The sequence below is a fragment of the Paroedura picta genome, chromosome 9 (genome assembly GCF_049243985.1).
Source record: "Paroedura picta isolate Pp20150507F chromosome 9, Ppicta_v3.0, whole genome shotgun sequence".
Taxonomy (NCBI): Eukaryota; Metazoa; Chordata; class Lepidosauria; order Squamata; family Gekkonidae; genus Paroedura; species Paroedura picta.
Genome location: NC_135377.1, coordinates 38,453,452 through 38,473,109, shown reverse-complemented (window position 1 = coordinate 38,473,109; position 19,658 = coordinate 38,453,452). Strand labels below are relative to the sequence as shown.

The window sequence follows — 19,658 nt, the reverse complement described above, 5'->3', positions numbered from 1 at the left end:
CAAGCAAGTTTAGTTCTAGAGTATATACTGATCTAGATGCCAAAGAAAGAATACAGAAATTGTTTGACACACAGTCAAGATATCAGAAGCTTTTTTTCCCATAAAGAACGTTGCATTCTATTTTTGCCAAACACAAGTTTATGTTTTGCATAAAGGTATTTCAACATATTTAGTTCTAAAAGAAATGCACAATTTCTATATGCAAAATGATGATTATGCTGCTCTTTCCAGCACAAGTATGGTTGCAAGCCTACCAATGAAATGTACAATGTACCTATATAAGATAGTCACTACGTTATGTATTTAATTTTAGTATATTTACTGGTTATCCAGACTTCAACTAGCAAGATAATTATTGGATTGTAACCTATTAACACACATTAGTAATTTTCCTTTGTAAAGGTTATAGAACCAGGTAAAGAAATACAACATGTTTTGGCCTTTTGGATACACATTTCTGCTGTTATACTTTGATGCATAGAAGTATACATATCTTTGTATTATCTTCAATATTTGTTCAGCCCTTACAAGTTGAGAGGGAGGATATAATGTGCCATAGAAAGCCACAGTGACATTACCTATGATATCAGTCAGAATGTTCATGATGTGCTCTGAACCTGGAGACTGATCCACACAAATGGGGTTATAATTGCAAATTCCAATTTGTCTGTCTGTAGAAACATAGTTTTAGTAAGTTTTTACTGTCAACAATAATAATCAGTATGATGGAAGGAAGTATATGCCCATATGTAGCTGGCACACGCAAAAAAAAAAAAAAATTCCAGTCTGGCAGAGTGATGCAGTCATGCATGAAAGTAATACAAGACTGAAGTTTTTCTTTGGAGGAAGGTTCTCTGATCATGAATGGTGGGGGGAATTAGCTTAACTCCAAACACATTAGTATTCAAATACCAACTTCCAGGCTCCAGTATTTCTTCAATATCACCTTACAATAAGAGATAATAAAGAGTACAAAGTACTCAACAGCCAGATGATTATGCTGCTCTATCCAGCACAAGTATGGTTGCAAGCCTACCAATGAAATGTACAATGTACCTATATAAGATACTACGTATATATTTAATTTTAGTATATTTACTGCTAACCAGACTTCAACTAGCAAGATCATTATTGGATTGTAACCTATTAACATTTCTGGATTGGGCAAAGCTGCAATCTTTTTATAAATATCAGAAAATTTGGAGATCAATTTGAACAGATTAAAAAGGAAAAACTAAAATGGCTGGAAAGAATCTCTACAATTAAAATGAATATATTGCCAAAACTAAACTTATGTTGCACATGTTGCCCATATACACAGAAGAAAAAATATTGAAAGAATGGCAAATAAATTTATATGGAATGCCAAAAAATGAAGAATGAGCTTCCAAATATTACAAGCTGAGAAAAAGAGAGGAGGTTTAGTCCCAAATATAAAATTACATTACCAAGCAGCATGTCTGGTCTGGATTAAAACTCAAGAAAAAGAATAGTAAAATTAGAACCAGCAAATCTTGAAGGCCTACATCACAAATTGACTAAAAAGATAATTACATAAGAAAGAAGTCACATAATCAGAATTGGACTTTTAAGAATATGGTTTACATACTGGAATTTATTCAGCCCCTCAAACTCTTTCCTTATCACTCCAACAGAAGATCAATATGATAAGAATTTTAAAAAATGATTTTATAACTTATGGCATGATAATAAACATTCAAAGGAAAACCAAGTTTTGGCAAGAAATTAAAGTTGGTGTAAACATTCAATGTCTAATATATTATCAACTAATCTCAATACTATGGGACATTATGAGTCCTAAAGTTGGAGTTCTAAAAGTTGCAACTGAATTTGAATAGCTGCTTATAAAATGAAAAGAGCATTTACTACACTGGATATATAATATTTTATTCCAGCTAGAAAAGGAACAAGTAAAAAAACATAAGTAGAAGCAAAATGTTAAAAGAACAGATATCTAGGCAACAATGGGAATGACTATGGGAAATAGATATCAAATCTACAGTCAGTCAGTAGTTAACAGAAAATTGATACAAAATGTTTTTAGATAGCATGTAACCAATGGACATGTAGAAAGCATATAAAAACTACAAAGGAAAGTGATGGAAATATCAAGACAAATGGGACTTTCTGTCATATGTGGAAGATGTAAAAAAGCAAAATGCTATTGGAAAGAAATATACCAAAATGCAGAATATATTAAAATTTAAATTCCCAATGGAAGGTATTCTACCTAGCAAATTATTAAAAAATTTAAATGAGGGGTTCAACCCAGGTCATAGTAGCTAAAACTAATTACACATTAAAAGGGAAAGTAGATGTTTGTCCACATTTAGAAGAATGGGAAAATAAGCTTGCTGAATATGGAAAAACCATATGGAGTAATAGATTCATCAATTCCTTTACAAAAAAAATAATGCTACAACTTACTTAAAAACAGCCACATGTTCTTATTAAAGAGGTTTTCCATCACATTAGATGGAGTTGCACATAACTTCTAAAACTGTAGGTTCACAATTTCAAAATACTTCTGGATGATCCATGGCCACATAGAAGCCACAGCCAGGAAATCATTCCACCAGCTTCAACAGAATTCTAGCTGTACCCTTTTTTTGACAGGGGCATGGAAAGCATCATATAAATCTTTGGAAAATGCTAGTATATCTACTGCAGTAAGTTTGTAAGCTGCCTTTAGCATATTGGTTGCAATAAAATCAGAGCCCAGTAGCACCTTTAAGACCAACAAAGATTTATTCATGGCGTGAGCTTTCAAGTGCAAGCACTCTTCGTCTGGACTCTGATTTTATTGTGCTACTTCAGACCAACACGGCTACTCATTTGAATATATTGGTTGCAAAAACATTTAAATGACCTAGGACTGCATTTAATAAATTTCAAGAAGATACCACTTTTTGCCTATTGGTTTTGTTTGCTTTTGGGTATATTTCCACGATAAACCAAATGGACTGCATTTAACATATTGATAGCATATACTTCCCACTTCTCTATGTGCAGTCAGCTGGGTGACCTTCTTACAGAGCAGTTCTCTTAGAGCTTTCTCTGTCTCAGCCTCACCTACCTCCCAGTGTCTGCTGTAGCAAGAGGAAGGGAAAGGTGTTTGTAAGCCACTATGGGGCTTCTTCAGCTAGTGAAAAATGAGGTAAAAAAAACCCGTAGCTTTTTTTCCATAACATACATGCCTTTTAGAGGTATGTAAATTTTCTACATAATTCTTATCCTTCTTCTAGTCTTTTCTTGTAATGATAATGAGTTGAATTTTAACTCCTGTCAGCTTTTGAGAAAAAAGGATTTCTGTCCATTCCTCATTTCACTGTAGACCCTAATGCTATATCCTAGAGAATCTTTGAGGACAACTAAACACTGGGTGGCTGCATTTTGAAAAACACATGTTCAAGCAAGAGTACTTTGCACACACTGCTATGGTCATAATGCTTAGGATCCAACCCAGCTGAATAAGAGTTGAAATGAATGATAAGAATTTCTGGATATCAAAAGTATCTTCAACTTAAACATAAGCTGAAACTACATCATTATAATTTAACCAGTACAGTCCTAAACACTCTACAATGGACTTAGAAGGATAAAATTCTACTTAGGATTGCACAATAGATCTCAAACCCTATCAAAACCAAAAGGAAGAGCATTAAAAAAAACCTAAACCAAACCATATGCATTTGTTTCTATGCAATCTTATACCTTGTTGAAACATAATTTTTCCATTAAGAAAAGCAAGTAATCTTTGTTGCAGAATGAGTATATGTTCTGATTTTAGAAGTTTGACAATCTGGATGTTGTTACACTTCTTTGGATGTTGTAATTAAAGATTACCTGAAATCCTCAAACAAGCAATTTGGAGCAGTTTCATTACCTTCAAAAAAGAGTACTAAGAACAATGCAAAGTCTGCTGCTACAGTTTCAGTATGGCAGGAAAGGAGAACAGTGTATTTCAATAGCAGGAATAGTATGCTAACAGGATGACCCCAAGCAGACAGAATTAATCATACAGCTTGCAGCAGAAGCAGTAGATTTTAGGTACTTTGGCAATGCCAGTATTGTCATTGCTAATATTGTCATTTGTATGTACATTGAATGTCTTGGCTACCTATAAACACTGAACTATGTTCTAAACCAAGCCATGATTTTCACCAGTACAGTGTGTGTCTTTAAATTGCTTTGAATGTGAAAAATTAATATTTTCCATCCCAAAATGTCATTATGGCCAAGAATGGTAGTTTTGAGAAATGTTGTGGGAAGATATACATCAATATACTGTTTATAATACCTTTGGTCTAATTAATTAAATCTGAATTTTCAAATGTAGGACTTTTCATTTTCAACATTAATAAATAGCAAAAATTTGAAGATAGCAAGACTTAGATATTCCACTGCTTATTACACATTTTTCTATAATAGTAAAAAAAATGTAACTGACTCTGAAATTCAGTGGTATTCCACTGTAAACCCAATACACCAGCTTTTACCTTCCGATAAGATGGGATGACCCAGTCTGTACTTTGTGCTTATGCAGCTATGTGCACTGGACAGAATCTGGCAGGAGAGGGATAGATATTTGGGGGGGCTGAAACATCCGCAGACACAATAGGGATATAGTACATATTTATAACACAACAGGGCACAATAGCCAATATATATATTAAAGATAATGCAATTGCTATGACTTTCACTCATTCCAATGGAATATACCATTAAAACCTTAGTGGTACAGCTCAGAGTGTCAAAAAGTGTATCAATAATAAACGTTAAAAGTTTTTAAATCCTGCACATAGTTGCCTGCCCACTGTTGAAGTGGGTGAAGAGAAATGCGAGAAGCCCCTTCTTTATAACATTAACAAACCACACATATAATCAGTTTTTTAAAATAAAACTGACCACAAACTTTATTGGTTACAACTGTAAGAAGCCTTGACACAGCATGGAACAAAACAGATCCAGACATTGATTGACCCACCTGTAAGTCAATGAACTCCAGCCTGCCCCAGTCCACCTATGGGGGTGGGTGGGACCATGGGATGGACCAGTGTGGTCTCCCCTGCCATTTGAGAGTAAGGGCAGTACCAACAGCCCCTGAACTGGGCATGTCTGCAGAAAGTCTTCACCCCAAACACCAGCTGTTTTCCCCCAAAATTGATCCAGCCAAATGCCACAATTGAAAACTGAACAATGAACAGATAACATTGCCCAATGGCATGTTACAACACAGAATAACAAGGGAGGGATGGGACGGAAAAATCCCACACCCAAATGAAGGCCAAGTGTCCCAGACAGTTCTGTGATAACAATTTTAATTTCAAAGATGGGGGCCTTCGCTCATGACCCAAGTTGTCCAGCAGACCATATGGAAATATACAGTCCTTTAGAGATATTGTACATTCATACAAGAAAAAGATGTACAATAGGGGCAGTGGGGATTGCAGAACCCAATTGGCTGACCCAGTGAAGAGCCAGGCCCAAGGGCCCTGTATTAACCCAGCCTCCTCATGACTATGCTTGCTAGCCATGTTTCTTTACCTCATTCCAACCCCACCCCCGTCCACAAAGAGGACCCAAAAATAAGTTGATGGTCTCAGATTTAAAATAACATATTGAGCAGAGGATATACTTACTTATCAAAACTATCACTATATTTTATGAAGCTCTCCAGTTTTTCTTTTGCATATTCTACCACATCTGGATGAAGTTCTATTCCATGATTTATTCCAAAAGGGCCTGTAAATTAAGGATCAGTAGAAATGTAAGACTTCCTTAACAAAAACTTACTTTGCCTATTAAGAAGTCTGGTGTTACCAGTAAGCACTACTAAACCTGCACTGTAAGACAGAGAAATACGCAACACTGATAGAAGTGTTTCCATACCTAGAAACAGTAGGGACTAAGGGTGTGGGATTTATGCTATACAAAGGAGAACTAGAGAGAAGGACATTAACAACTCATCCAGTGGGCTCAGGATGAGAGATAGAAGTCTGAGACTACAGCAAAGGTAGCTTTGTCTGCAGAACCAAACTGGAACAAGGTCAAGATTGTACTGGAGCCTAATAACTAAAGGCTCAAGCTGGTAACGAGGTGAGAATGAACTGTAATTTCCAAAACTGCAATCAGGCAGAATTTATAATTTCGTTTAGGAAGGAGAGATGGCTTTGTGAAGGGAGTGTTTTTATAGAAACGTTATTATCTTAAAATGCTTGCAAAACAGTAGCAGGGAGGGAGAAGAGCTGGTTTTATTCTTCCTTCCTTTGCAAACAATTTAATTATTGTCTAGTCTAGCTTCCATACTAAATTTTCCGTTTTTTAATCTCGCTCATCTGCTACTATGTAAATGCCGACAGCAAAATGGAGAAATTGAACAGTGAGCTAGGCTGCACAGAGATACAGGGAGCTGCAATGTTCACAAATCACAGCAGTATTTCAGCTATTGTTGTGACTGTACAATTCTGTTATCCATATGAGACAGTGTGGGAGAAGATAATGTCGTATGAACTGATCCTAAGACACAGTGACTTAAGAATCATCAATCAAAAGAAAATAAAACAGTCAAGTCACTGGAAAATGATGTTTAGTGAAATAAACTTAAGAATTCTCTTTTAGGTAAAAAAAAAAGTTTGGAAAGGCTATCAACTAGGAGTGTATAAAACACACACACGGTATTCTTTGTGTTCAGGTATACCCCCAAATACCAGTATTTCCAATTACTGACATATCACAATACTGGTACAGTATTCAGAATTGGTAGATATTTGGGAATGCAGAATTTTTCCAGCTCCCTTATAGCCTATGGGGATCATTAGTCAATGGGCCCCATAGGCTAGAATGAAAAATCAATTTGGGGTACTGTGTTTTGAGGTAGACGCACCAATTTTGCAGCATACTTACTGGAGTCTGCCCTCAAAAAACCCCCAAAGTTTTAACAAGCTATGGGAAATGATGTTCCTATCGTCCATTGTTTCTAACAAAGGGAGGGGGGAAGGCATTTAAATTTTAAATAGAACACTGTCCTATTAAAATTTAAATGCATTTTGCAAACTGCTACAGCAGCATGAGTGAACTCTTAAGGCATTTAAAAGGCTTGGAGATCCTTTAAGTGCCTTCTCCAAGCTGAGAGTTCAATCTGAAAGCATTTAAAGGGACTGAAAGGCCATTAAAAAGAAGAGTTGGTTCTTATATGCCGCTTTTCTCTAATCGAAGGAATCTCAAAGTGGCTTACAATCGCCTTCCCCTTCCTCTCCCCACAAGTCACCCTGTGAGGTAGATGAGGCTGAAAGTACTGCTCAGTCAGTCAGCTTTAGCAGTGCTGTGGCAAACCCAAGGTCACCCAGCTAGTTTCATGTGGGAGAGCACGGAATCAAATCCGACTTGTCAGATTAGAAATCCACACTCCTAACCATTACACCAAACTGGCTCTTCAACTGTGGCTATCCAGTGGTCCTGAAAATTTTTGAATATCTAAAGATTTTTCAGGCTTGGCCATTTTGGGTAACCGAAAAATAGCAACCCCCCCCCCCCCCGGCTGAATTGGTATTTTTCGGTTTGGATCAGCTAAATGACACCTCTGCTATCAATACATAAATAGTTCATAATCTCTCTCTCAGCAGACCAGTTTACAATACTCTGAGACAGCTTGCTTTAATAATAGAGGCTTTTGAAGCAAAATATAGGCTTTACATTTTAGTGTTTTAAGGTGGAATTGATAGGGTCAGATTTTCTGAATCAATGTATATATATATCTACATGCCACATAGAAAATGTGCCCAGGCCTGTACTGTGCTTATCACTTATTACCAAACAACCATTTATTCCACTCACAAAAACTGCAGTTCCACATAGGAGAAAGCAGTCAGTTATGAAGCTTGTTTACTTTATCAATAATAATAATAATAATAATAATAATAATAATAATAATAATAATAATAATAATAATAATATCCAGTGTACTTTTTATTCCAAATTCCTAACCCATTTAAGATTTTAAGAATCATATTTTGCTATATTATTGCTATATTATTAGTGTTATTATTATTTATTAAATTTAAAGTCCACCTTCCTCCTGAGACTCAACAATAAGCCCCCATAAAACCCTAACTGCTTAAAAATAAAATGTCACTAACATCAAGATGGCTAAACCCCTCCTCCCACCACACAGTCATCCACAAAGGGTTCGCTCAGTAGTAGAGCATAGCCTTAGGGATGCCCATTGATCTTAAAAACCCGGACTCAACTGAAGACTTGGCAGAAGAGCTTCGTTTTACAGGCCCTGACAGCTTTGTCAGAACCCTCAGCTCTCCCAGCAACTCATTCCACCAGGTCAGGACCACGACTGAAAAGGCCCTGGCCTGGTTTGAGGTCAGGCATATCTCTCTGGGGCCAGGAACAATTAACAGATTAGTACCTGCAGAGCAAAGAGCCCTGCGGGGGACATAAACGGACAAGCGGTCCCTCAGGTAGGCAGGTCAGAACCAGAAGGTCAAAACCAGAACCTTGAACTTGATCCAGGCCATAACTGGTAGCCTCGGCAAAGGCTGGATGTGGGTCATCCAAGATGAACCAGTGATAACCCTAGCAGTTGCATTCTGCATCAGCTGGAGTTTCTGGGTCAAGAAGGGTTGGCCAGTGTTGAGTGAGCTACACAAGTCCAGTCTAGAGGTGAGAGCCACATGAATCACTTTGGCAATCTGTGGGCATATAGGGTGCTAGTAGCCTCGCCTGGCAAAGATGGTAAAACACGGTGCCCTGTGATCTGTGCCTCCATTGAAAGGAAGGCATCCAGAATCACTCCCAAATTCCTTGCTGTGGTCAAGATATCAAGTTGTGCTGCTGCAAAGGTAGGGAGATATGCTTCCTGTTCTGCCCCTTTCCTGCTCAGCCACAGTACCTCTGTCTTGTGGAGTTTCAGGCGGCTCTACTTTAAAAATCCAGCAATGGCTTCCTAACATCTAGCAAATGTATCTGGGGGGGGGGGGGAGTACGGGTGGTTGTCTCTTGTTTATCCATGAGAGCCAGGGTGTGTTATGGTTAAGAGCAGCAGATTCTATTCTCAACATGAAGCCTGCTGGGTTACCTTGGGGCAGTCGTAGTTTTCCCAGAACATTCTTAGACCCACCTACCTCACAAGGTGCCTGTTTTGCTGAGAGGAAGGGAAAGAGATTGTAAACTGCTTTGACACCTTAATATAGAGAAAAATGGGGTATAAAAAACAACTCTTCTTATAAACATGACTATCTCATATTTTGAAATAATGAGGTCAGATTTAGAGTACAATTTAGTTTATTATTTTCAGAATGGCTGGACATTCTGTTTAAATCAGATACCAAATTAACTGGAACATCTATTAAAACCCTACTAAACTGAGAGTATTAGTGTCTGTTTGTAAAACTATGGTTACCAAAATTATGTCTATCATAATGATAATAATTAATAATAAAGAATAAAATGAAATTACCTAATATCAATCCCACCATTGTGCTTAAATAGCCAGTTCCACTACCCAGATTAAGAAAAGACAATCCTGGCTGAAGTTTCAGGGCTTCCATTACTTCAGAATAAATGCAAGGTGCTGATAAATGTATATTCCCATGCTTCCAAGCCAAATCTTTATAAGCATTGTCCCTATATCCTTCCAGATAGTAATCACCACGATCAATAGCTCTGAAGGCTTGCTCCACTCTCTCAGTGCGAATATATTGTGCTTCTTTCAAGTTATCAATTAAATCATCATTGTCTTCTCCTGCGCTTACGGCTCCTCCCATGATGATTTTCTCTAATAATTCAATTAACCTTGGAAATACATTGGCAGATGCTTGTTGGATGTTTCCATGTAGAAGTGGATGATATCCTGTGTGACTCAACAGTGCTTTGCAAGTGAATCCTAAAAGTTTTTAAAGAGAATATGCTTTTATTTTCATAAAACAAACTACTACATTAATGCACAGATCATTTAAAAATGATATTCAATTATATTTATATTTCATTTATAGTATATATGACTATATTTGAGTTAACTCAAATGTTTTGTACACAGTAGAATTTCTGATAATTGCAACTATGAAGTTTACAATCTGAACGTAAACTATGATTCTTTCCAAAGGCAAATAGGTGAAAATAAAATTAGCCTAGAAATATACATTTGAGTTTAAGATTAAACAATTAAAAAAAATCTATTCCAGACCCACATGCCAATTCCCCTTCAGGTAAAAAACAAACAAACTCTGATAAAAAGCCTCTTGAGTTACTAACTTGGGGACTGGCGCTTGGCCAGAGTATTCTACAGTAGCGATCCCCAACCTGTGGGCCGTGGACCACATGTGGTCCTTCGACTAATTGGAGGTGGGCCCCGAAGGACGCCTTCTCTCCCCCCCCCCCGGCCCTTTACAACACACTTTGGGTGTCATTGTCTCCCATCACTCCCAGATGGGACTATTTCATTGCAGAGAAACAAGCTCAGGGTTCCCATTGATTTGTCATTGTCATGAGTTAAAATTTCCATGAAAATAAAATGTTCCTTATGTTCATTGTTGTGGCGTGTCTGTATCTTATTTTGAAGGGATGTTTAAACATTACCATAGCGATCAGAGAGCGTTAGGGAAATGTTTGAGAGTAGAGGAATAAACTACCCCCCCCCCACCGGGCCTCAGTAAAATTGTCAAGCGTTGAGTGGTCCCCGGTGATAAAAATGTTGGGGACCACTGTTCTACAGAACAAATTATGAGTCCAGTGGCAATGAACAACGAAACTTTATTCAAGGCATAAACTTTCGTATGTATGCATATTTCTTCAGATACAATGAAACAAAACTTCTTCAACTTTTACATATAGGTAGAGAAGGTGGGGGGAGTAAGTTGCCAGGAAGGCTAGTTGGAGTCTGTATAAGTAACTGGGTGATTATAGCTGAGATTGGATTAAAGTGGTTGGCCAAATCTGTGAATTGCAATAAATCAACATATAAATACAAGAGTTAACAAACAGATGTGAGAAATGTTTTTGAGTCCAGTGACACCCTCTAAGATCAATGAAGTTTAATTCGGGGTATAAGGAAGAACTGAGATTTAGCATGTGCACACTCCTTCAGCTACACTGATACAGAATTCCTCAAAATGTTACATATAAATGGGGGTAGAGACGGCTAGTAGCCAGGAAGGGTCATGATGAATAAGTAACTAAGCAATAAATGCAGCTAAGTCTGGAATGTATTTGGTAAGGCATGTGAATAGTAACTAATTGATATACAGATAATTAAAAAATAAGCATAAGTAACTGAGCAATAAATACAACTAAAATTGGACTGCGTTAACTAGGAGCCTATTGAGATTTTCATAAGACTTTTCTATCATTTAATTATGTTTAAATTTATACAGAAATCTGGTGGTCATATAATGTTCAGCTTGGTGGGAATGCTCTGAAATAAAGGATGTTGGGCTTTATTACTAAATTTAGCTACTTTTTCAGAGGATTGGAAGGTAGCCAATGTAGTCAGTTCTGTCTACACTGGTAAAAAAGCATTGTTAATGCTAAAACTATTAAGCACAGAGAAAAGTAAACTTTGCTATGGAAGAATTATCCACACTGAAACAAAGAAGAGATCACTCACCTACTTTTTAAAAAGATATTTCAGTGATAAGGTAGAAGATTTTCCCTTCTAAACGTCTTTTCTTGGCCTCTTTTTTTTCCTTCAACAACCTTTCTCACGGGATTTCTGGCAAGGAATCATTAAAAAATGTCTGTAAATACATCTGATAAACAGATACATATTACCAACAACATAGTCATTCATATCAAAGAAAAAGGGAAATCAAAATCAAGGCTTGGATCCAGAGATGTACACATGGCACCGTTCTACTCATTTACTTAACACTTTTCATAAATTTATACAGCCTAAAAATTAGTTGCACAAGATCCCTATACAAGCAAAAACACAAGAAGGAATACAGTTAGGGTTGCCATTTCTAGTTTGAGAAATACCTTTAGATTTTGGGGGTGTAACTTTTCCAGGTATAATGCCCTAGGACAGCCTTTCTCAACATTTTTACCATTGAGAAATCCCTGATACATTCTTCAGGCTTCAGGAAACGCCAGAAGTTGCATAATTGTGCAAATATGATTGGGAAGCATAGCTGTGTACACACCAACCTGGAGCCCCTCCCCTTCCCACCCCCTCCAGGTCCATCACTGGCCATTGGGGGGGGGCAGGTCAACATGTCCATATATGGTCATATTACCCAATAAATGTTCTTAATTTTTACATGATTTTACCAAGTTTTTCTTGCTCAGAACATAAAGCAAGCATCCAGCTCATCAGATTTATTTGCAGACATATGCACATAGTGTATAATATTAGCACCTACTTGATAAACAGTTGAATTTGTAAAAAATATTTAATTTTTTCTGTTGTGTTGGAATACTATTAAGCAATTAGAGAAGGTAAAAATAAACAGAATAAATATTTTTCTTTCAGGTAAGAGGGTTTCCTGTTCTCTTCAAAATTTTATATTTTTTATGATTAAAAATTCTCTGTACTAGAACAAGAAGGAGGAGTTGGTTCTTATATGCTGCTATTCTCTACCAGGAGTCTCAAAGCGGCTTACAATTGCCTATAAACAATATAGTGGTCAGATGGACCAGTGGTCTGTAGCCAGGAGATCCTAAGATTGTCTGGCAGCCCAGCAAGGGATACTCAGAAGTGGTTTGTCATTACCTATGCCCTGCATCACGCTCCTGTTATTCCTTGGAGATTGCCCTTCCAAGTGCTAGCCAGGGACAACCCTGCTTACCTTCTATCTGATGGGATCAGCTTGCCTGGGCTATCCAGGCAAGGCTGCACTGAACCACAAGCTACTTATGGAGCTTCTTCTTAAAAGCTTAATGACATACTATGCATTCTTCAAAGTGACTCTTCACTTACACATGAGTTGGTTGGTTCTGACACCTAGTACTAAATGAATTGATGTTTCAAGCTAATTTTAATTGTAATTAATGATTTATGTGAATTATATGATACATACCACTCTGAGCCAGTCAGAGGGAGGTATATAAGGGAGGTATATAAGGAGGGAGGTATATAAATAAAATAAATAAACCTTGTTTCCCTCACACAATTGCAAACCATGACTCCTTGTCAATTATTTTTCTGATTTATTTTATCAGATTTAGCTATGGGTGGTTTTTACATGGATTGTTTTATTACAAACTGCCTTGAGAACCTTTATGACCCAAAAGTGCTATATTAAATAGAAGACTGGTCTGGATAATTTAAACAGTATTACTGTTGAAAACACAATTCAACAATAGTCTAGTGCTATTTGTTTATACCTAGAAACAAGATAAATGTTTTTCTGTAGAGTGAGACTCGGTATTATGTCAGTCACCAATAATTTTCTAAAACTAGCAATAATAGACAGCCCCTACTACCGTCCTATTTAGACATACAACCAGAATTCAATAATTCTACTTCATGGACTCTGCAAAAAGAAGCTAATAATGCATCCTTAAATAGCTTTCTGAATCATGAAAGAGGCCTCTCTCATAGATTTCAAAAAGCCATTCCTAAAACAGGTGCTGCCCTTAAAATAGTGGGGCTCACATTAAAGATGTCTTGAACACTCTGAAGGACAGAATCATTTGTTGTTAGGTGCAAAGTCGTCTCCGACCCATCGTGACCCCATGGACAATGATCCTCCAGGCCTTCCTGTCCTCTACCATTCCACGGAGTCCATTTAAGTTTGCACATTAGCAAAGCTTAAAAATGATAATCTGAATTTCTGTCACTGGAAATTGCCAACTCCGGGTTGGGAAACACATAGAGATTCTGGGGATGGAGCCAGAGACGGGCAGGGTTTGGGGAGAGGAGGTACGTCAATCATGTAAAATGCCATAGAGATCACCTTCAAAGTGGCCATTTCTAGAGGTGGACTGATCTGTCACCTAGACCAGTGGTCCCCAACCTTTTTATCACCGGGGTCCCCTCAACGCTTGACAAGTTTACTGAGGCCCGGTGGCGGGGGGGGGGGTAGTTTACTTCTCTATATTCAACCACTGCCCTAACGCTCTCTGATCGCTATGGTAATGTTTAAAAATCCCTTCAAAATAAGATACAGACACGCCACAACAATGAACATAAGGAACATTTTATTTTCATGGAAATTTTAACTCATGTCAATGACAAATCAATGGGAACCCTGAGCTTGTTTCTCTGCAATGAGATAGTCCCATCTGGGAATGATAGGAGACAATGACACCCAAAGTGTGTTGTAAAGGGCCGGGGGGGGGGGGAGAAGGCGTCCTTCGCGGCCCACCTCCAATTAGTGGACGAACCACATGTGGTCTGCAGCCCACAGGTTGGGGATTGCTAACCTAGAAATCAGCCTGGAGGTTGGCAATTCTAGCTGTACAAAGAATAAGACATCTATTCCATTGCAATTTTAATTTGTATTGTTACAAATTCAGGTGATAAGTAATGGATAAGAATGTCAGGGCAAAGTTTCTAGTTTGGATATGGCTTTAGCCACAGATTTAATAGGTTATTTTAGGCAATGCACTGTTCTTATGTGTATTCCCCATCAGCAAAAGAAACCTTGGCCTATCTTTGTTAGCAGGATGGCAAAGACCAGACAAAACTCTACACCTGTAAATTATACATAATTCTGCTGGAATTTGGAATTAATACACTAAGCACTATAAAATTGGGGGGGGGGGAGATTCCGGAAAAGCAGAAAAAATAATCAAACAAAAATTATGTATAACAGCACATAAACAGTACTGTTTGAAATGTTACAAATATGACAAATGTCTCAGTTTTTTAAAAAAAGTTTGTTAGAGCCTCAGCTGATAGCTGTGTTCTAGGTATGGTCAGGAGTATCATTTGTCAAATGGGAAAATTTTTATCGGGGCCTATGTGCATATTAGCATACAGGGACAAAGAAATACAATCAAAGAAAATAAGCACACCCATGATATATTTGAGGCATATTAATTTGGTTATTCAGTTGCACTTTCACTACTAAAACATTCAACATTCATAGTCAAATATAATAGCTATATGTTTATATGAAGAAGTAAATCCCACAAAATTTCAATTACAGCTTACTAGGAAGAGAATCACAACTACAGTTAACATTTTGTTGCCCTTAGTTACTCAATTTACACCTTTATTCTTTACTGGTAAATATTTTATTGAAAAGTTTCATAGCTTAAAATCATTAACATTATTTCTTTAATCAGTGAATGTGCCTGAAAGACTAATATCCAAGTTCTGAACTTTCATGAAGAGCTTCTTAGGCTTCAGAAAACTGAAGATTTGTATGATATAAAACATTTTTAACGCCTTAGTTTTATTTCTTCATATTGGGCACACAATAGTTTAAAACATTTATTACCCATGATGATGATGAGAGCAGTGTTGCATTTATTTATTTAAATAATTTATATCCTGTACTCTCAGCCAATATTTATTTATTATATTTCTATACTGCCCTCCCCGGAGGCTCAGGGCGATTGTCCTCAAGGTTTTTTTTAAACCTATACAATAGAGAAATAATCAGCAATAAAGCTTTTTAGCATAACCACAGGATTATTAGCAAAGAAATTCTAAGAACACATTTAAAAAACAGGTAGTAAGAAATTTCACTTTGTAATAACAGACAGAAAACAAAAGACACACATACACTCCTTAAAAATCAGAATGTCCATTACAAAAATACATCTCAACATTGTATCTTGCACCAGCTGATGGATGTGAGGAGGCCTTTCCCAACTAGCATGCCACAAGAGAAAAGGTCCTGTCCTCTGAAGATACCCACCTTACTTCTCCAAAGGAAGAAAACACAGGAGAACCTCACCTGGGCAGGTACACAAAGGAAGATAGTACAAAATCCAGCAACATGTTATTTATAAGTAACTTGGCTAGTTTCCAGTCTTCTTGCAAACCAATACACATTGAAGCCCAAGGTGTCCAAAGGACTATTTGAAGTTTTGAATTTATGTACAAAGGTCACCACCTCATGTAAAGCACATTTACAGTAATCTAATATAGATAAAAAGAGAACATACATAGTTTGGGGCTAAATTGCACAAAAAATTGACCACCATGTTGGAGAAGCAACATGCAGTCTCCCAGATTTCACTATTGCTACAAGACAGCCAGGTTGGTATAGAAGTGGTTACAAGTGGTGGCTTCTAATCTGGAGAGCCTAATTTGATTCCACACTATTCCACATGCAGCCAGCTGGGTGACCTTGAGCTAATCACAGTCCTGTTAGATCTGTTCTCACAGAGCAGTTCTGTCAGAACTCTCTCAGCCCCACTGGTCTCACAGGGTGTCTGCTGTGGGGAAAGGAAGGGAAGGCACTTGTATCCCACTTTGAGACTCCTTCGGGTAGTGAAAAGTGTGGTACAAAATGCAACTTTTCTCTTCTACCTATGTTCCATTTTTCTGCAATATTTGAAATTAACTTTCCAATATTAAATATGCAAAGTAAACTGTTCAGTAATTAAGTTCAACCACAGTATTAAGAATCTTGAAATATTTATCATCAGTAGAAATGAACTGTGTAAAATTTTAAAACACATTTTAAATATTTCATGCAAGCCTCTGAAAAAGAACATATCTTCAAGCTCTGTCTCTTTAAAATATCTGGGAAAACCAAAACCTTCATCAAACTTACACATTTCTAATCTAAACAAACATAGTCATTTATGCTAACCTGTCTGATCTTGTGTTACACTATGTACTAACAGTTCTACTATGTCAGTGTTAATGCGGGAAGCAACAAGATTAGGGAATGTGATCAGGTCCCCTATCTTAATGACAGTATTTATGTTCAATATGCATTGAGTAGAATAATGGGCAGCATATAATGACAATTTTGGTACACACTTGTATATAGCCAGGCACCAATCAGCACAGTGAGAGCAGAAACTTCAATCACAAATACAGAATTTCTCTCTTCCCACAATATTTCTTTCTTTGTTTTTCTCCCTCAAGGTCAAAGAGCTACCTATAAGGGCCTTGATGCTTTGGCACTGGTAAAGTAAGAAAACACATTGCCGTTTGTTGGGTTTGCAAAAAACTCAAAAATGCCTCAACAGTCAGCTGTGGATTTGGCAGCCCCGAAGCGACTAGGTAGGCTGCAAGAAAGAGGCGATGCGAAGGCTGATTCCATCTTCGTTATTCCAGACAAAACCAGGAGCAGAAGAAAAACTAAGGAGAGCAAGAAAGCAGAAGAGGAACGACGACGAATAAATACGTTGCGGCTTGCATTTGTCACGGGCCAGGACCACTTTGTCAGATGTACGAAACGAAAGCGTCTTCTTTGGTAGTCGCGAGAGGCCCGAGCACAGAAGGGGATGGGGCTTCATAAGGTGATTCCTCTTAATCCGCCGCCCAGCCCCTTCTCACCGGGGACGTCGGGCGCTCTCCGTCCCTTTGTTTTAGCTCCTTTGGCCTCTTCCTCTTTGGCACCTCCTCAGAACGAAGCCAAGCGGCAGCCAAAAGGCAGAGCAAGAAAGGAACAGACGGCGGCGACTCACCAAGTTGTTGATCCTTTGAGAGTCCCTGCTGCGCAGCCCGCAAGCACAGAGGAACGCCTCTGAACAGCCGGGGCCGTGCAGAAAGCAAGCAAGCCCCCCTCCCCCTCCCCGGTTCCGTTCGCAGGCGGGACAACAAAGTCACTACGCAGCACCAGACGGACAGCCCCCTCAACTCCCCGGCGCCCTATAGCCCCTGCCAGGGCAAGGCAGCAAACGCCACGACTCCCCTGAAGCGCCAAAGCGGGCGGCGGGGGGGGGGGCGTGAAGGGCGGCTCGGGAGGGACTCGCCAACGCTGGGCTCCCAACGGCCTGCGGAAGGCCGCCATCCTCGGCCAGGACGCTCCGCTGGGGCGCAGCCGCGCGACAACTACGCCGCCGCCATCAGCGCGTCGGGCCTCCAACGCCTCCCCCACCCCCCCCACGCCCCTCAGCCACGGCCCCCCCTCCCACGCCCGGCTCCCACGCCCTCGCCAGATACTGACCCCTGCGCAGCGCCCTCCGGGTCTCGCAGCGGGAGAGGGAGACGAGGCTCCTGGAAACGACCGCAACAAAGGGCGCAGGGGAAGCGACGCGGGGCCAGGTCTGTCTCCGGCTCCACTTGTTTCCAAGGGTTGCCCGCTGGGCTAAACGGGCGGGGGGGAGGGAGGGCGAACGGCGGCAAGAACCTCCTCCTCTTCCCTGGCCCGCCTTCGCGCTCTCCCGCTGGCCGCCACGGCTTGTGTCGGGGCGAGAGACGCCGCAGGGCCGAGGGGAGGGCAGGGAGCCAAACAGCTGAGAGGATGTAAACACTGGGGCCACGTGACCGCGCCGCCACCGGGAGCAGGGCCGAAAGCCCCGCCTCTCGCCGGCCAGACGAGACGCGGTTCGTTGGAGCCACGCAGACGGCGAGAGGCCCCGCCCCGCAACCCGCAAGCCAATGGGAAGGGGAAGGGAGTGGCGTGCAAAGCTGTTGTCGTCAAACTTTGGCAGCCAATGGTGGCCTCCGGGCCGGAGTCATTGTTTTGGGCCGCTGAGTTGCGCCTTGTTGCTTGCCGATCGCTACTCGTGGCGGAGAGTGGTGCTGACGGGGAGCCAATAGTGACGCTTGGGTGAAAGCCGAGCCTTTTGGAGCCTTAGTGCTGACTGAGGCCCAGGATTTTAGCGAGCGTCTTCTCATTCATACTTTGTGATCCAAACAGGCGTCTGCTCCTTGTCGCCGTGTCCCTTGTGCTCCTCTAGCGCCGGCGAATGCGAACCGTAGATCGAGATTGACTGCAGCCCTGTAGAACCGCTGCCTGCGTCTAGAGAGTAACGTCATGCTAGAAGGAGCAACTTGGCAGTGAGGCAAAGTCACTCCGAGGTGAAAAGCTTTCCTGGAGTGTAAATTCCAGGGCCTCGTGGATTCGTCTTGTTTGTACATTGAAACGAAATAAAGGCACCTTTAAACTGTAGACCAGTGGTCCCCAAACGTTTTATCACCTGGGACCGGTAAACATTTGACAATTTTACTGTGGTGGGGAGGGGATGCTGCCGCTGCCTGAGCCCCTACTCCACTTGCTTTCCTGCCAGCGCTCCTGACTTCCCACCGCCCACTGGGGGGTGCTGCCAGCAGCAGTTGTGCAATGCTACCCCGAGGGGGAGCCCCAGCCATGGCAGCTGCCAGAGACCTCCAAAGATGAGCCAGTGGCAGGGCGGCCCGGAGTCAGCAGCCGGGGAAGAGGAGCCACGGCCCGGTACCATCTCATCCATGGACCGGTACCGGTTTCCAGACCGGCGGTTGGGGACAGCTGCTGTAGACCATGCCTAGGCGGCAGTGGTATAAAAACAAACTTCAAATACATGTGTCCTCATGATTTTTGCATGAGATCATCCAAGACTTATGAAAAGATCACTTAATATAGCAATAGCTACAAAATACACCACAAAAATGGCAAATCAGACCCTGCTGAACTCCCTCCCCAAACTCCAACCTTCACAGGCTTCTGCGGGTTCCATGGACAGCAAAAGTTACAAACAAGGAAATATTACAGTGCATAAAGTCTGATATATCATTGGCAGTCAAAGTCATGAAACTCCAGCTCACATACTTTGGCCATATGGTGCAATAGTGG

General features: G+C 40.1%; 1 protein-coding gene and 1 long non-coding RNA gene across 8 annotated transcripts in view; one reads left to right on the top strand and one right to left on the bottom strand.

The window, feature by feature from the left end:
* The window catches only part of PCMTD1 (protein-L-isoaspartate (D-aspartate) O-methyltransferase domain containing 1), a 41,383-nt gene extending 23,124 nt beyond the window's left edge, over positions 1-18,259 (bottom strand). For 2 of the 7 annotated variants that reach the window (XM_077352430.1, XM_077352436.1), the window contains exons 1-4: positions 18,051-18,259; positions 11,636-11,740; positions 9,491-9,916; positions 5,664-5,766 (exon numbers count right to left, since the gene is read on the bottom strand). In XM_077352430.1, coding sequence (XP_077208545.1) covers positions 5,664-5,766; positions 9,491-9,797 — 410 coding nt within the window. In that variant the 5' untranslated portion in view covers positions 9,798-9,916; positions 11,636-11,740; positions 18,051-18,259. Of the gene's footprint in view, positions 1-5,663; positions 5,767-9,490; positions 9,917-11,635; positions 11,741-17,568; positions 17,708-18,050 lie in introns of those variants that run through there. The other 5 variants (XM_077352431.1, XM_077352433.1, XM_077352432.1 and 2 more) reach the window with 5 other exon arrangements.
* Positions 18,021-18,998, top strand: LOC143844790 (uncharacterized). Its single transcript, XR_013234133.1, has 2 exons — positions 18,021-18,148; positions 18,747-18,998. It is a non-coding gene; the product is annotated as an uncharacterized LOC143844790 (long non-coding RNA).
* The last annotated feature ends 660 nt before the right edge of the window (positions 18,999-19,658 follow it).